We start from the raw sequence: 20,601 nt of genomic DNA, 5'->3' as shown, positions 1-20,601 counted from the left end.
TACTTTTCTGTTTCATTTTTGCGGGCAGGTGGGACCAAGCCAATTTCGAAGTGTCGCAATGGGGGTCGAAGTGAGAAAAATCTTTGAGAAGAACTGGGGCGGGATTCTCCCATTTCCCGGCCGTGAGTTTCTCGTCGGCCGCGTTCCCTGGCAGTGGGATTCGCAATTCCTGCCATTTGCCAATAGGATTACCCATTGAAGCCACCCCACACTGCCGGGGAACCCACGGGGGGGGGGAGGGGGGTGGCCGGCACGGTGCAGGGGGGCGGCACGGGGGGGGTGGCCGGCACGGGGGGGGGGGGGGAGGGGGGGTGGGGTGCGCTGCTAGTGGGAACCGATAATTACAAAGGCTGGAGAATCCCGGTGCTGGACTAAGGAATAAGGGGATGGGATTCTCTCAGCCCGACGCCGGGCCGGAGAGTCCCCGCGGCCGGCACGAATCGCGCCACACCTGCCCGACGCCAGCACGCAATTCTTCACAGAGCGGAGAATCGGCGCCGGCGTGGTTGGCGCAGCGCTGGTCGGGGGCCACTCTACTCAGCCAACCCGCCGATTCTCGGCCCAGGAGTCATGGTAAAAAAGCCGAGTCCTGCTGGCGCCGTTCACACCTGCTCTCACCCGGTGTGACCCAACCATCTTCAGCTGCTTCATCAATGACCATAAGGTCAGAATGGGAATATTCATGGATGACTGCACAATGTTCAATGTAACTCAGCTCCTGACCCCCTGTCCATTGTCGACAAGGCAGAAGTCAAGATTGTGATGGAATATTCTCCACTTGCCTGGATGGGTGCAGCTCCAACAATAGTTTAGAAAATGAACACCTCACAGGACAAAGCAGCCCCACTTGATCGCCATCCCATCCACCACCTGAAACATTCACTCTCTCTTCCACTGATGGACAGTGGCAGCCGTGTGTACCATCTACAAGATGCACTGCAGCAACTCATCAAGCTTCCTTCAACAGAACCTTCCACGACCACTACCATCTAGAAGGACAAGGGCAGCAGATACCTGGGAACCCCACCGCCTGGCGATTCCCCTCCGAGTCACTCACCACCCTGACTTGGAAATATATCCCCGTTCCTTCACTGTCGCTGGGGCAACATCCTGGAACTCCCTCCCTAACAGCACAGTGGGTGTACCTACACCTCAGGGATTGCAGCGCTTCAAGAAGGCAGCTCACCACCACCTGCTCAAGGGCAGTTATGGATGGGCGATAAATGCCACAAAAGAATAAAAGTTCATCTAAATTGCGTGGAGGCAGCGTCCAAAGACAGGAAACACTCAAAGCAATAAGACCATAAAAAAGTTCATTTCTCGAGGGATAAAATTGAAAAGTGGAGAAGTAATGCTAAACTTGTCAGAGCAAGCTGCATACAGTTCAGTCTCCAGATTATAGAAAAGCTATCGAGATAATGGAGAGGTTGAATAGGTCAGATCTCTATCCTCTTGAAAAGGGAGGGGGTGGGAGACCTGATAGAGGTCTATAAAATGATGAAAGGTTTTAATACAGAAGTCACAGAGTGAATATTACCTCTTCAATGGCAGAACATTAGATATCGTGAAAATGCTATCATTACCCAGAAATCTAATTGTTACTGACAGAAGCGGTGTTAATTTAGACAGCATTAATTTCTCCTCCCACCACCTGTCTGTAAACAGGAAGGTATTTTGATTTGTTTCATTTTATAAAAGTGACGTATTTCCCAATGTCTCAGTTTTGGTACGATCCATTATTCTTTGAATAATCCCATAGCAAACTTGGAATAGGATGAACTCAGAGGGTTAGTTTATTTGCGCACACTCAAAATGGGAGGAGGGTTTGCACTCAAACAGTAATGCGAGAGATAGAGAAAGCATGGATTTACATTGCAGAGACCACAGAGAAAATAAATATCAGTTCACGTGGGTTCCAGAAGCCAGAATCAAAGTACAATAAGATATCCCTCACAGTGGTTCATGAACTGAAAACAATGTTGTAGAATTCACTTTTCCTCTGTAATAGAACTATAGTATGTAGACAATGTTCATGTCTGCACACACTCGGAGGACAAGCTCCGAACCATCGTTCTTCACCGAGGCGTAAGAGCGCATGGGTCTTACACTAAACGTCCATAAGGTAAAGGTATTCTCCCAACATGTCCTCGCCACACATCAACGAGATCTTCATAGAATTTACAGTGCAGAAGGAGGCCATTCAGCCCATCGAGTCTGCACTGGACCTTGGAAAGAGCTCCCTACTTAAGCCTCCCGCCACCGTATCCCCGTAACCCGCTAACCTTTTCGGACACTAAGGGCAATGTATCATGGCCAATCCACCTAACCTGCACATCTTTAGACTGTGGGAGGAAACTGGAGCACCCGGAGGAAACCCACGCAGACACGGGGAGAAAGTACTAACTCCACACAGACAGTGACCCAAGCCGGAAATCAAACCTGGGACCCTGGCGCTGTGAGCAACAGTGCTAACCACTGAGCTACCATGCCGCTTGAACAACGTGGACCATTTTCCATACGTTGGGGGCCTGCTATAAACAAGGGCAGGCATTGGCGGCGAGGTTCAACACCGCCTCTGTGTGTCAGTGCAGCCTGCAGTCACGTCAGGAAGACAGTCTTTGAAGACCAGTATCTCGGAGCCAGATCAGTACCGTAGTGATATCCTCTCTCCTATGTGACTCAGAGACATGGGGCGCAATTCTCCGTTGGCCGACGCTGAAATTGGAAAAGGCGATTGGGTGGGGAACCGATTCCGACGCCAAAAATGCAGCAGCATGCCAAGTCGCAATTCTCCATCACCTTGACAGCAGTGTCAATGGGTCCCGGAATGCAGGCACAGTAAACACCGTTTGCATTTCATTAGAGTGCCTGACGCAGTATTCTTCGGGGCCTCCGCGATTCTCTGCCTCTGTTGGGCCGAGTACCTGATGGCGTGGTTCACTCAGTGCAGCTCTAGATTTTGATGCCACTGGGTTATTCCAGGGCTCAATCAGGGACCTGTGTGGCATATCGCAATCTTCAGCCCACAGGTGCATTCAGGAGGTGACGGACGCCCTGCATGCCCACGTATCAGACGCGACCACCTTCAACCTGTCCCAGGCCCACCAAGATGCCTGAGCTGCAGTATTCGCTGCCAACACTGGGATGCCCCAGGTCCAGGGGGTGATCGATGCCCCACATGTCGCCTGTGAGCACCGGGGCATCAGGGAGTGCCCGATATTAACAGAAAGGATTCTACTCCCTGAATGTTCAGATCATGTGCAATCACCACCGAAGGATCATGCACGTGTCTGCCCACTACCTGAGAGTGTGCATGACAGCTACATCCTGGGGCACTCTAAGATCCCCAGTGTCTTCGCAGACCACCCCAGGAGGATGGGTTGGCTCGAGGAGGACAAGGTATACCCGCTGAGGTCACGGCTGATGACGCCAGTGCAGAGGCCTGAGGCCGAGGCACAGATCCGATACAATGAGGCCCACGTTACCACCCCGGGCTGTCATTGAGCAGTGCCTCAGGCTGCTATAAATGTGGTTCTGATGTCTTGACCACCCTGGCAGGGCTCTGCAGTCCCACCCCGCCCCCCGCCCCCCCCCCCCCCGCCCTCCCCAGAGTGGTCTCCAACTTTGTGGTGGTCTGCTGTGTCCTCCACAGTCTGGAAGAGCAGTGGGGCAACATGCTGGACAAAGAAGGAGGTAGAGCATGAGGGGCTGGGGGGCCGTGGGTGGGCCAGGACAGATTGTTGGTGATGTGCACCCCTAGGAACTTGAAGCTGTCAACCATTTCCACCTTGGCACCATTGATGCAGGCAGGAGTGTGCACGATACTTTGCTTCCTGAAGTCAATGACCAGCTCTTTAGTTTTGCTGACATTGAGGGAGAGATTGCTGTCGCTGCACCACTCCACTAGGAACTTTGATGCCCTTGGCGGTTGTCTCCTGCAGAGTCTGAAGTGAGGGTCCCGAGCCAACATTCTGATGTCACAGGTGTCACAGTGACACCCTGTTCTACCTGCTGCTCTTCAGATGCGCTGGTGACCGGAGGGGGGGGATTCAGAAGAACTGGGACCACCTTAGTCTCTTTGGTGTCAGACCCCCCCATGTGGGTTCCAGCGCTTCCTCTTCCCTGAGAGTGAAAGTCGGGCCCTCGGTGACTCCATGGGATGGAGGGGCAGCTGGAATGAGTTGTCTGGCCTGTCCTGGAGGCTCCCCATTCTCTGCACTGTGGTGTCGACATCCTCAGCAATGCTCCTCAGTGACTGGGCCATGCTCTGTCGTGCCTCAGCAGTGTCCATCTGCATCTGGCTCAGGTCCCCCAGCGACTGGGTCATGATGTCGAGGCCCTCAACCATGGTCGTCAATACTGACCCATTCCTTGGACACCACTACTCAAGACGCAGACGTCGTGCTCCAGCTTTTCCACTGCGGTCGCCATGCTACTGGTGTTGTCCTCAGTGCCACATTTTGCCGCACCATCTCCTGTGCCTGCAGCCTCCAATCGGCTTTGCAGTTACTGGAATGTCATTGACGCCCCTTCCTGAATGTCACAGCTGTGTCCTATCAGCTGCAGCAGCTCTGGGAGAACCTTGACCAGAGGCTCGGCATCCGACTGGGGCCCATCTGGAGGTTCCCCTCCAAGTCACTCACCAGCCTGACTCTGAAATATATTGGCCGTTCCTTCACTGTCGTTGGGTCAAAACCTTGGAACTCCCTCCCTAACAGCACAGTGGGTGTATCTACACCATATGGACTGCAGCAATTCAAGAAGGCAGCTCACCACCACCTTCTCAAGGGCAACACGGTCAATAAATGCTGGTCTGGCCAGCAAAGCCCACATACCGGAAGTGATGAGGGGGTTTTCACAGTAACTTCATTGCAGAGGTAATACAATCCTACTTGTGACACTAATCAAGATTATCATTAGGTAGCAAGGCAGAGAAAGTTCTAGAATGGCAGGAGATGCATTGAAAGTTGAGTTGCCAATGTCATGAGTTGTTGAATGCAGCTAACGGATAAATCCTACTCGCCAGCAGAAACCAGTTGGGTGGACAATTCAACCTGTCTGGGAGAGCGGATGATGGGTTGCCAGGTTGGATGGTACCTTATTACCCAGCTGGCCTGAAAAACCAGCCACTCCTGGTCACAGCTGGGCTCATGGAAACCCTGGCTGACAATGCGAAGACAGACACCCACCCCCCCCCCCCCCCCCCCCCCCCCCCCCGTCCCCCGTCCCCTCCCACCTGTCGCGCAGAGTGGTGACGAAACTTTTCCATTTCTCAGTTTGTTCCCGGTTCTTTAGTTGGTCTGAGGGCAGTGATGTCTGTGGATTATTGGAGGTGTCAAACTCCCACTCACCAATCAGCTTGCTGCCTCCCAACTCCAGTGGCTAAAGGGCATTTGGGAAAAGGATACAAGGATAATCCGGGGTCCAATAGGTTGGCCAGAGACTTGTGTGGAGGTTAAAGACCAGCACAGACCGGGAGGGCCAAATAACCAGTTTCCTGGGATACTTCCTCCAATCGGCTTTGCAGTTACTGGAATGTCATTGACGCCCCTTCCTGGAGTGAAACTGCAGTGCAGAAACTTGCCACAGGCAGTAAGGTGCCTGGGGACAGTACCCAAAACTAGTTGGCAGGGATTCCAGTGGGTACAGTAGCACAGTATTAATGTCCAACTAGTAATCCAGAGGCCTGTCTAATGGCTCAATCCCGCAATGTTTGTTTGCAAATTTGATAATTCTAGAAAGGATAGTTTCAGTTCAGTAAGGGTGACTGATCAGATTTTCAGACAAACCCATCTAGCTCACTTCCCGCCCTTTAGGGAGGGAAATCTGCCGTCCTTACCTGGTCTGACCTACATGTGACTCCAAACCCACAGCAATGCGACGGGCTCTTCACTACCCTCTGAAGTGCCCTAGCTTGCCACTCAGTTCGTCCACCACCTCCTCAAGGGCAATGATGGATGGGCAATAATCACAGGCTTTGCCATATTCCACGAATGGAGAAAAAGCTTCCTGTTTGGAATTGCCTGTGGTCCCAGGGACCTTATCATAGAATTTACAGTGCAGAAGGAGGCCATTCGGCCCATCGAGTCTGCACCGGCTCTTGGAAAGAGCACCCTACCCAAGGTCAACACCTCCACCCTATCCCCATAACCCAGTAATCCCCACCCAACACTGAGGGCAATTTTGGACACTAAGGGCAATTGATCATGGCCAATCCACCTAACCTGCACATCTTTGGACTGTGGGAGGAAACCGGAGCACCCGGAGGAAACCCACGAACACACGGGGAGGACGTGCAGACTCCGCACAGACAGTGACCCAAGCCAGAATCGAACCTGGGACCCTGGAGCTGTGAAGCAATTGTGCTATCCACAATGCTACCGTGCTGCCCACTGTATCAATCCCGGGAATCGGCACTGGTGGAAGTGATGGGAATTCAGCTCAATGGCATCGACCCATTTCCCCTCTTCCCCCCCCTCCATTCCCCAATTCTGGTGACAACCTGAGAGAGAGAGCACTTGTCAATGGGGCCTCACCCGGAGCTCTGGGGCCTAGCTTGTTTTGCAGCCAACACTCCAACTGCTGAGAAAAAAATATTAAAAAGTGTGTTCGTCTTTCAGGTTGCCAGAACTTCACGCTTCCTCACTGGCCGATTTGTAGGTGAGGCGAGAGTGTGAAATTGAAGGGATGGGATTCCGTCCGGCTCCTGCCCGCTCCAAGCAGACAGCACTTTTACACAAGGGAGGTCACGACCTCAGACAGGACCCACCCTAGCTCCAATGGCCACTTAAGGGCTGTTTCCTGTCCAGCCTTAATTTTGAGGCCGGTGGGATGATTTTCCTGGTGTGGGGAAGCCCGAAAATGAACGACATTTCAGGACGGAAGGAGTGTGGGGCGTGGGGAGGGGTCCAATCAGAAGCCCCCTTCTGACATAGATCACTCTTTCCTTAAGATCTGGTAGCCGTTAAACCTCCATCCCCTCCCCTCCCACCCCGGTCTCTCCCCTGTCACCATGGTCACCCACTTTGCCCACATCCCAGGCCTTCCCTAGCCTGCCCGCCATTCAAAAACTCAGTAAGTGTTCTTCCAACACTTACTGTTATCAGTTCTAAAAGTATCAAAGATGTGTTGGCAGGATAGGACGTTCGACTGACGATGAGGATTCAGCCAAGCAGATAAAAATGTCCATGGGAAGGTGGATCGCAATGATGGCCGTGTGCTTGACCAATGACGTCAGCATGGGCAGGTTGGTGAATGGAGACTTGCAGGTCATATGATGAATCCTCCAGGAATTCGGGCACCAATGGTTGGCAATAATGGGAGTGGGGTGAGACCAGCTAATTCCAGTTAAATAGGCTGCAAACAGTCAGGAAGTAACGTAATTCTACGACAACAGCGCAGAGCAAGCGGAAACTGAATTGCGCACCCTGACCAGTTATATTTTCCATTGAATCAGAGAGATTAGAATCTCCAGGGCGAAAGGGGCGGACTATCACTCATTTTGTGCGACCTCCCAAGGTAGACCTCACCCGCCTTGGCCTCAAGGATCGCACGGGTTGGGAGAGATATTCCCAGACACCCCCACCATGGGTGCCCATCAATAGTTGTGCATGTGAACAGCAGAAATCTGGAGTTAGCCAGCATTCCCAGCCTCCCTCGGGAAATGGTTGACCTTTCCTGTCTGACCTACATTCAGTCACCATAGCAACCAGCCTGCTCCCACAACCAGAAAGGTGAAAGGTCAGCAGGCTGCTTGAATCTGTTGATGAAGCAACAAATGACAAACCAATCATATGAACTTTATCACAGTTGTTGAGAAGCAATGAATAAATATTGAAGGGTTTTAAGTTAACTGATTGATCTCGAGATTGGGCAGGAGGCAGAGAGACAAGAACCAATCAATATCGGGCTCGATACACACACTGTTCAGACTCTCCTTCTTCCTCTTTCCCACTGTTGTGTCTTCTTCTTCCTGAAGCTCCTGGCTTGTCTGGAAGTCTATTTAACAGATGCAGTCCCACCCCCAGAATTCCTCGATCCCCCATACCGCACATACGAAGAGGAGGGGCGAGCATTTCAAGCTGGACCCAAACTCCCAACACCATGCACTACTCCACCCCCACCCACAATCAGTGCAGTGGAGGTGGTGAGGCAGGAGAGGCTGGGGGTAGTTAATGGTCGAGGGCAGGAACCCAGCCAGCTTCCCCTCCCTCGAGAGCTGACACCAGTTTATGTTGCTTCCCACCGTCACATTGCCAGGCAATCACCACCACCACCGTCACCGCAGACACCATCATTACCAATCAATTAGTGAGGAGAGGCAGCAGCAATCCCGGGATTAGCCCGGCATGTGAACATCAGAAACCGGCACCACATCCCGGCACCACGTCCCGGTACCACATCCCGGTACCACATCCCGGCACCACGTCCCAGCACCACGTCCCGGTACCACATCCTAGTACCACATCCCGGCACCACATCCCGGTACCACATCCCGGCACCACATCCCGGGACCACATCCCGGTACCACATCCCGGTACCACATCCCGGTACCACATCCCGGCACCACGTCCCAGCACCACGTCCCGGTACCACATCCCAGTACCACATCCCGGCACCACGTCCCGGTACCACATCCCGGCACCACATCCCGGTACCACATCCCGGCACCACGTCCCGGCACCACGTCCCGGCACCACGTCCCGGCACCACGTCCCGGCACCACGTCCCGGCACCACATCCCGGGACCACATCCCGGTACCACATCCCGGCACCACATCCCGGTACCACATCCCGGCACCACATCCCGGCACCACATCCCGGCACCACATCCCGGGACCACATCCCGGTACCACATCCCGGTACCACATCCCGGCATCACATCCCGGTACCACATCCCGGCACCACATCCCGGCACCACGTCCCGGCACCACGTCCCGGCACCACATCCCGGGACCACATCCCAGCACCACATCCCGGCACCACATCCCGGCACCACATCCCGGGACCACATCCCGGCACCACGTCCCGGCACCACGTCCCGGCACCACGTCCCGGGACCACGTCCCGGCACCACGTCCCGGCACCACATCCCGGGACCACATCCCGGTACCACGTCCCGGTACCACATCCCGGCACCAGGTCCCGGCACCACATCCCGGTACCACATCCCGGGACCACATCCTGGGACCACATCCCGGCACCGCATCCCGGCACCACATCCCGGCACCACATCCCGGGCACATCATCCCGGCACCACGTCCCGGCACCACATCCCGGGACCATGTCCTGGCACCACATCCCGGCACCACGTCCCGGCACCACATCTCGGCACCACATCCCGGGCACATCATCCCGGCACCACGTCCCGGCACCACATCCCGGGACCACGTCCCGGCACCACATCCCGCGACCACGTCCCGGCACCACATCCCGGTACCTCATCCCGGCACCACATCCCGGCACCACATCCCAGAACCACATCCTGGGACCACATCCTGGGATTGCCACTCCTCAGAGGGGCCACATCCCGCGATGTCCGCTTCTCACTGGGGCCAGATCCTGGGATTACCCCTTCTCACTGGGGCCAGATCCTGGGATTACCCCTTCTCACTGGGGCCAGATCCTGGGATTACCCCTTCTCACTGGGGCCGTCCCGGCACCAGATCCCAGGATCACATCCAGGGATTGCCACTCGTCACCAGGACCACATCTCGGATTGCCCCTACTCACCGAGGCCAGTTCCCAGGATTTCCCCTCCTCACCGGGAACACATCCCGGGATTTCCCTTCCTCACTGGAGCCACATCCTGGGTCTGCCCTTCCTCACCAGTACCACATTGGGCAGCACATTGACCAGTTATGGGCTTTGCTACATCATGGGCCTCGGTCCACTTCACTCCCTCCGCCTGTTGAGCTGTGTGTTGACAATGCAACTTGCCTCCCCATGCCCCTCATCAGAGTCAATCCCCAAAGGGCTTCCTCCCTCACAGCCTCTTACTTACAGGGTCCTAATCCCGGCCATGGTGTCAAAGGGGTGGGGGGGGGGGGGGCATCTGCCTCCCTCACACCCTCCAAAGCGAGGGGAGGAGGACAGGAAAGGGCGGGGGGGGGGGGGGGGGGTCAATTCACAGCATTGTCTGAATGTTTGTGCCTGGGGTAGCAGGGATGGAGAGAGAGAATTGACCAGTGCACGAGTACATAACCAGGGTCTGGAGAAAAATCACCGAGGGGCTCAGGAGGGGGAGGCTAGGGAGGAACAAATGAAAAGATTCAGGAATGCCACTCATTAACAGCGAGCCAGAAAATAATGAACATGGGTCTTCATGTCGAACCGTGCCCAGCAATCATATCCAGAGTCTAATGTGGCCGTATAAAAACTCTCTGACAGTCACAGTGAGAGAAACCATTGAGGGAAAACACAAACATGCCCGAATTCTGTTATTTACTGGGCTATCAAATCCATTCCTTTCAGTCTTTCTCTCAGGAGAATACAGATTTTTTTTTTTGTTGTCCCTTAATTTTCCGACATTTTTAAAATAAAAGCGACAAGAATTTAATATTTTCTTCCGTGAGGTAACTTAAATTTTGGGTGGTCTACCTGTGCGGCCATGAAGGAAAGGTCCATGGTGGCTGTCTCTCCAAGTCCACTCTCCTCCCAAAGTTGACAGTTCTTGGTCCCGATAAATCTCCCTGTTTTCAGCAAAAACCTTTCATCGAGCTCATCTCTTTGTCTTTCTCTCCTTCTCTCTCTCACACACACACACACACTCCTCAGGTCCGAGTCTCTGCTCTCCCCTCAATGGCAGCACCGGGATGATATCTCTGAACTGTTTTGTTGGAGGCTGCTGGACAGGGCGCTTGGAACAACTGCTCTACGCACATGAAAATCTAAATAAGCCTTCCACTTGGGAGGGGAGAGAGAGAGAGCCCGTTACATCTAGTAGTCATGTGGCGCTGTTTTCATCCTCTCAAACCCTTCATGTGTCTTGTCACTTAGTTACTAGGGCAACACTCCCCTAGCAACACAGGGCCTAAACCAGGGCACAGAGAGAGAGAGAGACTCGTCTCTACTTCCAAAAGGGAGATGATATTTGTGCTGATTGAGGTGCAGAGGCTGAGAAATACTCGACAGGAAAAGCTGCTGCTGCAGGTTGAGGGAGATCCGAATTCAGGACAGAAAATGCTGGACATACCCAGTGGGTTGGACAGCAGCTCAGCCACTCAGCTGTTTATACTCTAATTCACCGCCTCTTAGTGTTCTGGCCAGACCCATTTCCATGTGTCTATTTGACCTTGTTCTAACTTTTCCCAGTCCTCAGCCACAACGCTCTGCATTTCTGTAGCAGCTTGACCACAACAGGAGTATTTGTCTTCCCCGAAATGTGGCACTAAGCCATGTAAAGGAGATATTAGAACAGGTGGGCAAAGGCTTGTTCCAAGTATTGGTTTTAAGGTGGAGAGAGAGAGAGAGAGGCAGAGAGTTTTAAAGAGAGAATCCCACCAGCACGGTAGCATTGTGGCTAGCACAATTGCTTCACAGTTCCAGGGTCCCAGGTTCGATTCCAGCTTGGGTCACTGTCTGTGCGGAGTCTGCACATCCTCCCCGTGTGTGCGTGGGTTTCCTCCGGGTGCTCCGATTTCCTCCCACAGTCCAAAGATGTGCAAGTTAGGTGGATTGGCCATGCTAAATTGCCCTTAGTGTCCAAAATTGCCCTTAGTGTTGGGTGGGGTTATGGGGATAGGGTGGAGGTGTAGACCTTGGGTAGGGTGCTCTTTCCAAGAGCCGGTGCAGACTTGATGGGCCAAATGGCCTCCTTCTGCATTGTAAATTCTATGACAACTGAGGGCCCAGGTAGCTGAAGGCACGGCCGCCAATGGTAGAGCGATGGAAATGGTGAATGCACAGGAGACCGGACTGAGATATCTCAGAGGATGAAAGACCATTGACCGGAAACGTTAACTCAGTCTTTCTCTCTCACAGATGCTACCCGGCCCGCTGAGCATTCCCAGCAATTTCCGTGGCATTTCAGATCTCTTTTTGCCCAACCGCAAGCTTTTAAAACAAAGTTTATTCGTGGCCAATGGCAAAGCAGAATTTGTTGCCCATCTATATTTTCCCTGCGGGGGAAGCAATGATTCTTCTTTGACCCCTTTCCCAATTTACACTGGAAAAGTTCATTTGAGCTCAGCAGTGAGATTGGATTGGCTGAGCCTGCCGTCACCATTTCATCCTCTTTGTCCTTCATTGCAAGTGGCTGGAATAATACCTATTACACTGTTGGTGAAGTAAATTAACAGTTAGCATTCCGTTTCCTTTCTCATTAACACTCCCATTTATGGGTTAAAATCCCTTCATGCCCTCACCCCTCCCTATCTCTGCGTCAGCTCAGGACCCTCACCCCTCCCTATCCTGTAATCAACGCAGGCCCCTCACCCCTCCCTATCTCTGTGTCAACTCAGGCCCCTCACCCCTCCCTATCTCTGTGTCAACTCAGGACCCTCACCCCTCCCTATCTCTGCATCAGCTCAGGACCCTCACCCCTCCCTATCCTGTAATCAACTCAGGCCCCTCACCCCTCCCTATCTCTGTGTCAACTCAGGACCCTCACCCCTCCCTATCTCTGCGTCAGCTCAGGACCCTCACCCCTCCCTATCAGCTCAGGACCCTCACCCCTCCCTATCCTGTAATCAACTCAGGCCCCTCACCCCTCCCTATCTCTGTGTCAGCTCAGGCCCCTCACCCCTCCCTATCTCTGTGTCAGCTCAGGACCCTCACCCCTCCCTATCTCTGTGTCAGCTCAGGACCCTCACCCCTCCCTATCAGCTCAGGACCCTCACTCCTCCCTATCTCTGTGTCAGCTCGGACCCTCACCCCTCCCTATCTCTGTGTCAGCTTGGACCCTCACCCCTCCCTATCAGCTCAGGACCCTCACCCCTCCCTATCAGCTCAGGACCCTCACCCCTCCCTATCAGCTCAGGACCCTCACCCCTCCCTATCAGCTCAGGACCCTCACCCCTCCCTATCAGCTCAGGACCCTCACCCCTCCCTATCTGTGTCAGCTCAGGAGTCACACCCCTCCCTATCTCTGTAATCAGCTCATGACAGGGAGGGGGATAGTTTGATCTTGGTTTCGGACAGTGCTCCACACAACATCGAGGGCTGAAGGGCCTGTTCTGTGCAGTACTATTCTATGTTCTATGACCCACACCCCTCTGAGTCCTCGGTGCTCCCACCCCAGCCTCTGAGCATCTCCAGATTCAATCACTCTCCCATTGGTGACCATATCTTCAGCTTCCTGGATGCTTCACTACATAAAAGGTGCTATATAAATGCAAGTTATTTTTGTTGACAACCTTTCAGTGTAATATGCTTGATCATGTTGGATCTTACATTGACTTCATCTTGCAGCGGGGTCTACCAGAGAGCTAGGTCATGAGACATTGCATCATTCCCTGTGGTGTATATCTACTGTACCCCAGTGACATATTACACAGAATTCACCCACTGTCCTACATCTCCCCTCCGTCTCTGATTCCATTTGGTCTGTTTATGGCGATAGCTGCTGTTGTGGTTTCACTAGTCTGGCAGAACACGTCCCCTGCTGCTGCGAAGGAGGTTGGGGAGATGGTTCCTGAGGGTGATGTCTCAGACTCTGCTGGGAAGGAGGTTGGGGAGATGGTTCCTGAGGGTAATGTCTCAGAGTCTGCTGGGAAGGAGGTTGGGGAGATGGTTCCTGAGGGTGATGTCTCAGAGTCTGCGGGGAAGGAGGTTGGGGAGATGGTTCCTGAGGATGATCACCCAGAGTCTGCGGGGAAGGAGGTTGGAGCGTTGGTCCCTGAGGATGATCACCCAGAGTCTGCGGGGAAGGAGGTTGGGGAGATGGTTCCTGAGGGTAATGTCTCAGACTCTGTGGGGAAGGAGGTTGTGGAGATGGTTCCTGAGGATGATCACCCAGAGTCTGCTGGGAAGGAGGTTGTGGAGATGGCTCCTGAGGATGATCACCCAGAGTCTGCGGGGAAGGAGGTTGGGGAGATGGTTCCTGAGGGTGATGTCTCAGAGTCTGCTGGGAAGGAGGTTGGGGAGATGGTTCCTGAGGATGATCACCCAGAGTCTGCGGGGAAGGAGGTTGGAGCGTTGGTTCCTGAGGGTGATGTCTCAGAGTCTGCTGGGAAGGAGGTTGGGGAGATGGTTCCTGAGGATGATCACCCAGAGTCTGCTGGGAAGGAGGTTGGGGAGATGGTTCCTGAGGATGATCACCCAGAGTCTGCGGGGAAGGAGGTTGGGGAGATGGTTCCTGAGGGTGATGTCTCAGAGTCTGCTGGGAAGGAGGTTGGGGAGATGGTTCCTGAGGATGATCACCCAGAGTCTGCGGGGAAGGAGGTTGGAGCGTTGGTTCCTGAGGGTGATGTCTCAGAGTCTGCTGGGAAGGAGGTTGGGGAGATGGTTCCTGAGGATGATCACCCAGAGTCTGCTGGGAAGGAGGTTGGGGAGATGGTTCCTGAGGGTGATCACCCAGAGTCTGCTGGGAAGGAGGTTGGGGAGATGGTTCCTGAGGATGATCACCCAGAGTCTGCGGGGAAGGAGGTTGGGGAGATGGTTCCTGAGGGTAATGTCTCAGACTCTGTGGGGAAGGAGGTTGTGGAGATGGTTCCTGAGGATGATCACCCAGAGTCTGCTGGGAAGGAGGTTGGGGAGATGGTTCCTGAGGATGATCACCCAGAGTCTGCGGGGAAGGAGGTTGGGGTGATGGTTCCTGAGGATGATCACCCAGAGTCTGCGGGGAAGGAGGTTGGGGAGATGGTTCCTGAGGATGATCACCCAGAGTCTGCTGGGAAGGAGGTTGGGGAGATGGTTCCTGAGGATGATCACCCAGAGTCTGCGGGGAAGGAGGTTGGGGAGATGGTTCCTGAGGGTGATGTCTCAGAGTCTGCAGGGAAGGAGGTTGGGGTGATGGTTCCTGAGGGTGATGTCTCAGACTCTGCTGGGAAGGAGGTTGGGGAGATGGTTCCTGAGGGTGATGTCTCAGACTCTGCGGGGAAGGAGGTTGGGGAGATGGTTCCTGTGGGAGGAAGAGCATTAATGGATGTCTCAGGTTGTCATTTGGACCTCTCGCAGCATCTCTGCTCTGTTCGGTTGGGTTGATGCTGCTTCAACTGGGTAGCTCTATGTGGAGACTCGTGTACATCTGTTCGTCTCACTGTACTGTTATCTGTTTGGATGAGGTAGGACCATGGATGTGGTGTATGTCCAACCATGTGTCCATATGGAGTTTGGTTTCAGATCCAAACGGGCTCTCGTGATTAGTGACCTGGCAGGTTTGTGCTTTGTGATGTTTGGGATGGTTCCACATCTGGCCGATATATTCATCTTTTCTCTCTCATGTTTACCAAGTCTCCAGTTTGACGAGTGTGTGTGTGTGTCTGGGGGAGCAGGGAGTTCATTCTCACTCTTTTTCCCATGAGGAGTTCACAAGGCGCAAGCCCACTTTGGACTGGGGTTAACCGAGAGCTGAGAAATGCAATGGCATCATCGCCAATCACCCACAATGCTTTTCCTGTCCGTACCCCTCTTTCAGCATTACCAGGACGTCTGAGGGAACTGGGGATGTGAACTCTTTAAAGGAAAGTATTCAAAGTCTGGGATTCCACGCATTACAATATTCTCTTCAACAATGTTCCCCAGACAGGCGGGGGGTGGGGGATGGGGGGGGGGGGGGGGGGGGGGGGGGGGGTGAAATTGATGGATCAGGATTTCCTCCGGATTCCTGCCCATCTTCACCATTCAGCGATTTTATATGGGGGCAGGCAGGGACTTTGACCCAATTGAGGCCCTTAAGCAGCCATTAATGGCCATTGAAGGTCTGTTTCCCTCCGAACCTCAGCTCTCAGGCTGGTGGCTGGATTTACCTGGCAAGGGGGAAACCCAAAAAATTAATGGGTCTAGATCTCGGGCAGGAAGGGGGTGATGCCTCCATCAGGAGCTCCCTTCTGATTGCGTTCCCCCCACCCCCAGGCCTTTCCTAATCTCCCCACCCTGGGACCTTTTAAACTTACCTTGTCCTCTGGTGACAGAACATAGGCTGAGGACAATGGTTGCAATTCCTCTTGGCCCAATGCAACTCCTGGTACTCATAGAATCATACAATTCACAGTACAGAAGGAGGCTATTTGGCCTATCGAGTCTGCACCGGCCCTTGGAAAGAGCAGCCCATTTAGGCCCACACTGCCAACCTATCCCCATAACCCAGTAACCCCACCTAACCTTTTTTGGACACTAAGGGGCAATTTATCACGGCCAGTCCACCTAACCTGCACATCTTTGGACTGCGGGAGGAAACCGGAGCACCCGGAGGAAACCCGCGCACACATGGGGAGAACGTGCAGACTCCGCACAGACAGTGACCCAAGCCGGGAATCGAACCTGGGACCCTGGAGCTGTGATTCAACTGTGCTAACCGCTGTGCCACAGTGCTGCCTAGGCTGGAGAGCCGTTGGCCAGTCAGATTAGCTGGAAGTTCTCTAAGGTGGGACTTCCTCCTGAGTGAGGGGCGGAATTCCCTCCTGCAGCCATTTAGCGCTCATTCGAGGGGCTGTGAGGCAGTCGGAGTTAGCGGGATGACTCTTCCGATGGTGGGAGGGAGACCTGAAAAATTCAGGCCTTAATTACCGTGTGGCCCGGTAATGTATCAAGTCCCAGAACTCTTAGAATGACCGATCTCTCGTCATAGATGAGTAAATCATCAACCGCACTGGTGTCCTCTCTGCTCATTCTACTGTCTGAGAATAGGATTGTGTAGCTGCCCATCCTTTGGCACAGTGCTCTCCAACACAAACACATTCTTCATCAGATCCCTGCGCATCTCTGATTCAATTCAGTCTCTGACTTGTTGCTTCCGGAGTTGTGGTTGTTTTTGATGGAAAGGTTTCTACTTCTCCAGCAAGGACTCCATGACCTTGTTCAGGCCTTGCCACTAAGGTGGGGGTCAAAGCATCTGCTTTATCCCCAGAACATCCTCTGATTTTGCAGCAAATCCCATCATCCTCAATCTGGATCGTTGTACTCACGGAGACATTTTGGATAACTCCTTCGAGTTTGAGAGTGTTCCGAAGGGTGTGTGGTCTGTCACTTGAAGTGGAGACCACCAATATGGGCACGATCGACTGTCCTTGTCTTGTCTAACTCGGTGATGTGACGAGGCCGTTCAATCTTGCGAGGGGTATCTCCGGAGATTTCCGACACTCGGAACGCGTCGCGGGATCTACTGAGATCTCGTGAGATGTCGCGATCTGGATCTTGCTCTCGCTGGGCGAGATCCAGATTAGTATATTTAAGTGAGCCATTAGGCTCATTTATCTATGTCTGCGTCCGATTCTCCTGAGGCCCAGGAACTACGCCCACGCCTGGGCGACCTCGCCATGGTGCCATTTAGCACTGATCTACACCAGCGTGGACCAGGCACAACGGCACGTGGGGGTTACCCCAGGCCATCGGAGGCCCCCTGGTGGCCGGGCTGTGGTCAGGGTGGCACCCCGGCACTCCTGCTGGCAACCAAGCACCTTGGTAGTGTCAGCCTAGCACTGCCAGGGTGCCCATGTGGCACCGCGAGGCTGGCCGTGGCACTGCGAGGCTGGCCGTGGCACTGCCAGGGTGCCCATGTGGCACTGCGAGGCTGGCCGTGGCACTGCCAGGGTTCCCAGGCGGCACTGCGAGGCTGGCCGTGGCACTGCGAGGCTGGCCGTGGCACTGCGAGGCTGGCCGTGGCACTGCCAGGGTGCCCATGTGGCACTGCGAGGCTGGCTGTGGCACTGCCAGGGTGCCCAGGTGGCACTGCCAGGGTGCTAGGCTGAGCAGGAAGTGAGGTTAGTGCGGCCTTGGTGGGCGTCCCAGCCCACCCCAAAAAAAACATAATCCCATCTGACAGGGAGGTCGTGCTCGACGCTGTAAACACCAAGAAAGACCCCGCTGTACCCACCCAAAACTGGGCTTCCTTTGCATGTTAAATCACACCCATAATCTACAAACTTTTCACAAGCCTATGCCGCGGCCAATGCTTTTTTCTCTATCACTGCAAACCTCTTCCAGTCTCTGTCAGTGAACGGGATGAATGGTAACCTGGTCTACGCTTTTATCCACCTGGATCTGGCAGGGTCCAGCTCCCAGTCCTGGAGAAGATGTATTTGCAGCAACGATAGTCGATAGTTCAGGGACGGCGAGCTAAAATATCAGGTCATAGTAGCATCTCTTTGATTTTCTCAAAGGGCCTCCGTTGCGCTGCCCCCCCAGCACCATGTCCTGATGTAACAGCTCGTTGACGAGAGCTGGCTGGACCAGGAACTCTCTGACTTGATTTATGAGGCTCATCGATCTCTGGGGCTCAATCACATTGTAACCTTCGGCAGACTCCTTGAATGTTGTTGCCTTCTTTAGATCAACGGAGACACCGGACACATCCACAATACGCCCAAGGATCATACCAGGTTACTGCTAGAATTCACTTTATTTGAGCGTAAGGGCTGCTTCATCTCGGAGTCAAAGCTCAGCTCGCACTCCCGTCTCATTTTCTATCTGAGTGAATCCATGGATCAGGACGTTAAACATGTGCCGGACGACTCCAGCCGGTCCTTCCCGGATACCTGACATTTTATCCTGCAAGATTTCTGACACGGATGTGATGCCAAAGGATAATCTGTTGAAACCAAGGATGGGAATCTCCAACCCTCGGCGCCGGAATCCGGCCCGGTGCGAGGGCATTGCCGCGATTCTCCGCAGACCCGCGCGCGTGGTCGATGCGGCGCTGGTTGGGGGCCGTTGGAAAGGCCCCTGCCGCGATTCTCCGCAGACCTGCGCGCGTGGTCGATGCGGCGCCGGTTGGGGGCCGTTGGAAAGGTCCCTGCGGCGATTCTCCGCAGACCCGCGCGCGTGGTCGATGCGGCGCCGGTTGGGGGCTGTTGGAAAGGCCCCTGCCGCGATTCTCCGCGGTCGACCGGCCGAACTCCCGCCGGCGTGGTTTTCATGTGGTACCACCCGGCGGGAGCTGGGACCCGCGGTCACGTTGGCGGTCCTGCGGGGGGGGGGGGGGGGGGGGGCGGGGGGTATCTGACTCCGGCGGGGGGGGGGGGGCCTCAGTGGTGGCCCCCGATCGGTGGGCCATCGTGATCTGTGAGGGACCTACCTTCCTCCGCCCAGGCCCTCTGTGTGGCTTCGCCATGTCGCGCGCCGATGCCAAGGTGGGCCGCCGTGCGTATGTCCGGCCGCACGGTCTGACGAGCAGAACCCCGCCGGCAGCCAGAGCCTCAGGACGCATGCCGGGGCTCTGCTAGCCCCCTGGAAAATGGGGAATCACCCCGGACCTTCGAGGAAAAAGTCCGGAGTGATCCTTGCCCGTTTTCCGGCGGGCATGGGGACTTGGTCCCCAGAAGGGGGAATCTTGCCCCAAACCCCCCAAACGCTGTAATGAAGGTCATCAGCAACTTAGACCCTTCATCCCGCGATCGTTGCCAATAACCGCTATTTACATCTGACTTTGTGATGATGAAACTCGCTCCCAATTTCTCCAGGACCCCCTGCACTGTGAATCTCAGTCTGGATTTTGTGCTCAAATCTCCGCACTGGGATTCTATCCCACAAACCGGGAAAAAGGAAAATGGACCAAGAGGCCACGGTTGTTTTTCCAATTTTCCCTACTTCCCCCGAAAGCAACCTGTGAATATTCGTGATTCAGAGTCAGTAAAGCCAACAACATTTCATCCATCAACCATCTCAGGCCTCAGTAACAATAACACGAGGACAGCAGATTATTTTCTTGGATGAACGTTTCGCATCGTCAGAACTGAGGAAGATATTGGGACGGCTTCCTGAGATTTTTAAAACATTTCAGAATGGATTGTGGGCACCGCTGTCTCGACCAACATTTATAACCCATTTATAACCCATCCCTAATTGCCCTTGAGAAGGTGGTGATCAGCCGTCCTCTTGAACTGGCGCACAAATTGTGTAGGTACACCCACAGTGCTGTTAGGGAGGGTGAATTTTAAGATTGTTTTATTATTCTTTTCAATTAATCTGCAATTTGGCGTGGCCAATCCACATACCCTGGGTTTGTGGGGGTGAGACCCACGCAGGCACGGGGAGAATATGCAAGCTCCACACGGACAGTCACCCAGGGCCAGGATGGAATCCGGGACCTTGACTGTATAAATGGAAATAAACTTTATTGGTGCAATCCAGCGGCCACGTCGGGTGGACTGGGAGCGTGCCGCGGTGTGGCCAATCAAAACTGGGTGAAGCCTCCCATGTGCTTCCCAGCAGCCATTGTGCCTCGTGAGATCAGAATCCCGCCCACAGTGGGCGTGACCAAGTCGCGCTCGCCTCAGAAAGCTTTCACTCTGGTGGCACTGCCTGCAGGTGTACGGCTCGGGTGGCAATGAAAGGGTGCCAGGGAGGCACTGCCAAGGGGCAGGGACTGAGGAGGGCCATGCCCATGGAAGGAGGGTGGAGGAGTGGGTGTCTACACCATGGTGTTGACGCCCTTGGCAATGCTCCTCGGTAACTGGGACAAGCTCCGCAGAGCCTCGGCCATTGCCATCTGAGAGCGGGACA

At 54.3% G+C, this 20,601-nt stretch overlaps 1 protein-coding gene across 1 annotated transcript in view; it reads right to left on the bottom strand.

Annotated features, from left to right (window-relative positions):
- LOC119979685 (uncharacterized protein C14orf132) overlaps positions 1 to 11,153 on the bottom strand; it is a 61,112-nt gene extending 49,959 nt beyond the window's left edge. Inside the window, exon 1 of the mRNA XM_038822231.1 lies at positions 10,600 to 11,153. Within this exon, the coding sequence (XP_038678159.1) occupies positions 10,600 to 10,626 (27 nt within the window). The 5' untranslated portion in view covers positions 10,627 to 11,153. The remainder of the gene's footprint in view (positions 1 to 10,599) is intronic.
- Positions 11,154 to 20,601: the final 9,448 nt, after the last annotated feature.

The sequence above is a fragment of the Scyliorhinus canicula genome, chromosome 2, assembly GCF_902713615.1.
Source record: "Scyliorhinus canicula chromosome 2, sScyCan1.1, whole genome shotgun sequence".
NCBI classification, from domain to species: Eukaryota; Metazoa; Chordata; class Chondrichthyes; order Carcharhiniformes; family Scyliorhinidae; genus Scyliorhinus; species Scyliorhinus canicula.
The sequence above is the reverse complement of the archived record's forward strand: the minus strand, read 5'-3'. Positions and strand labels throughout refer to the sequence as shown.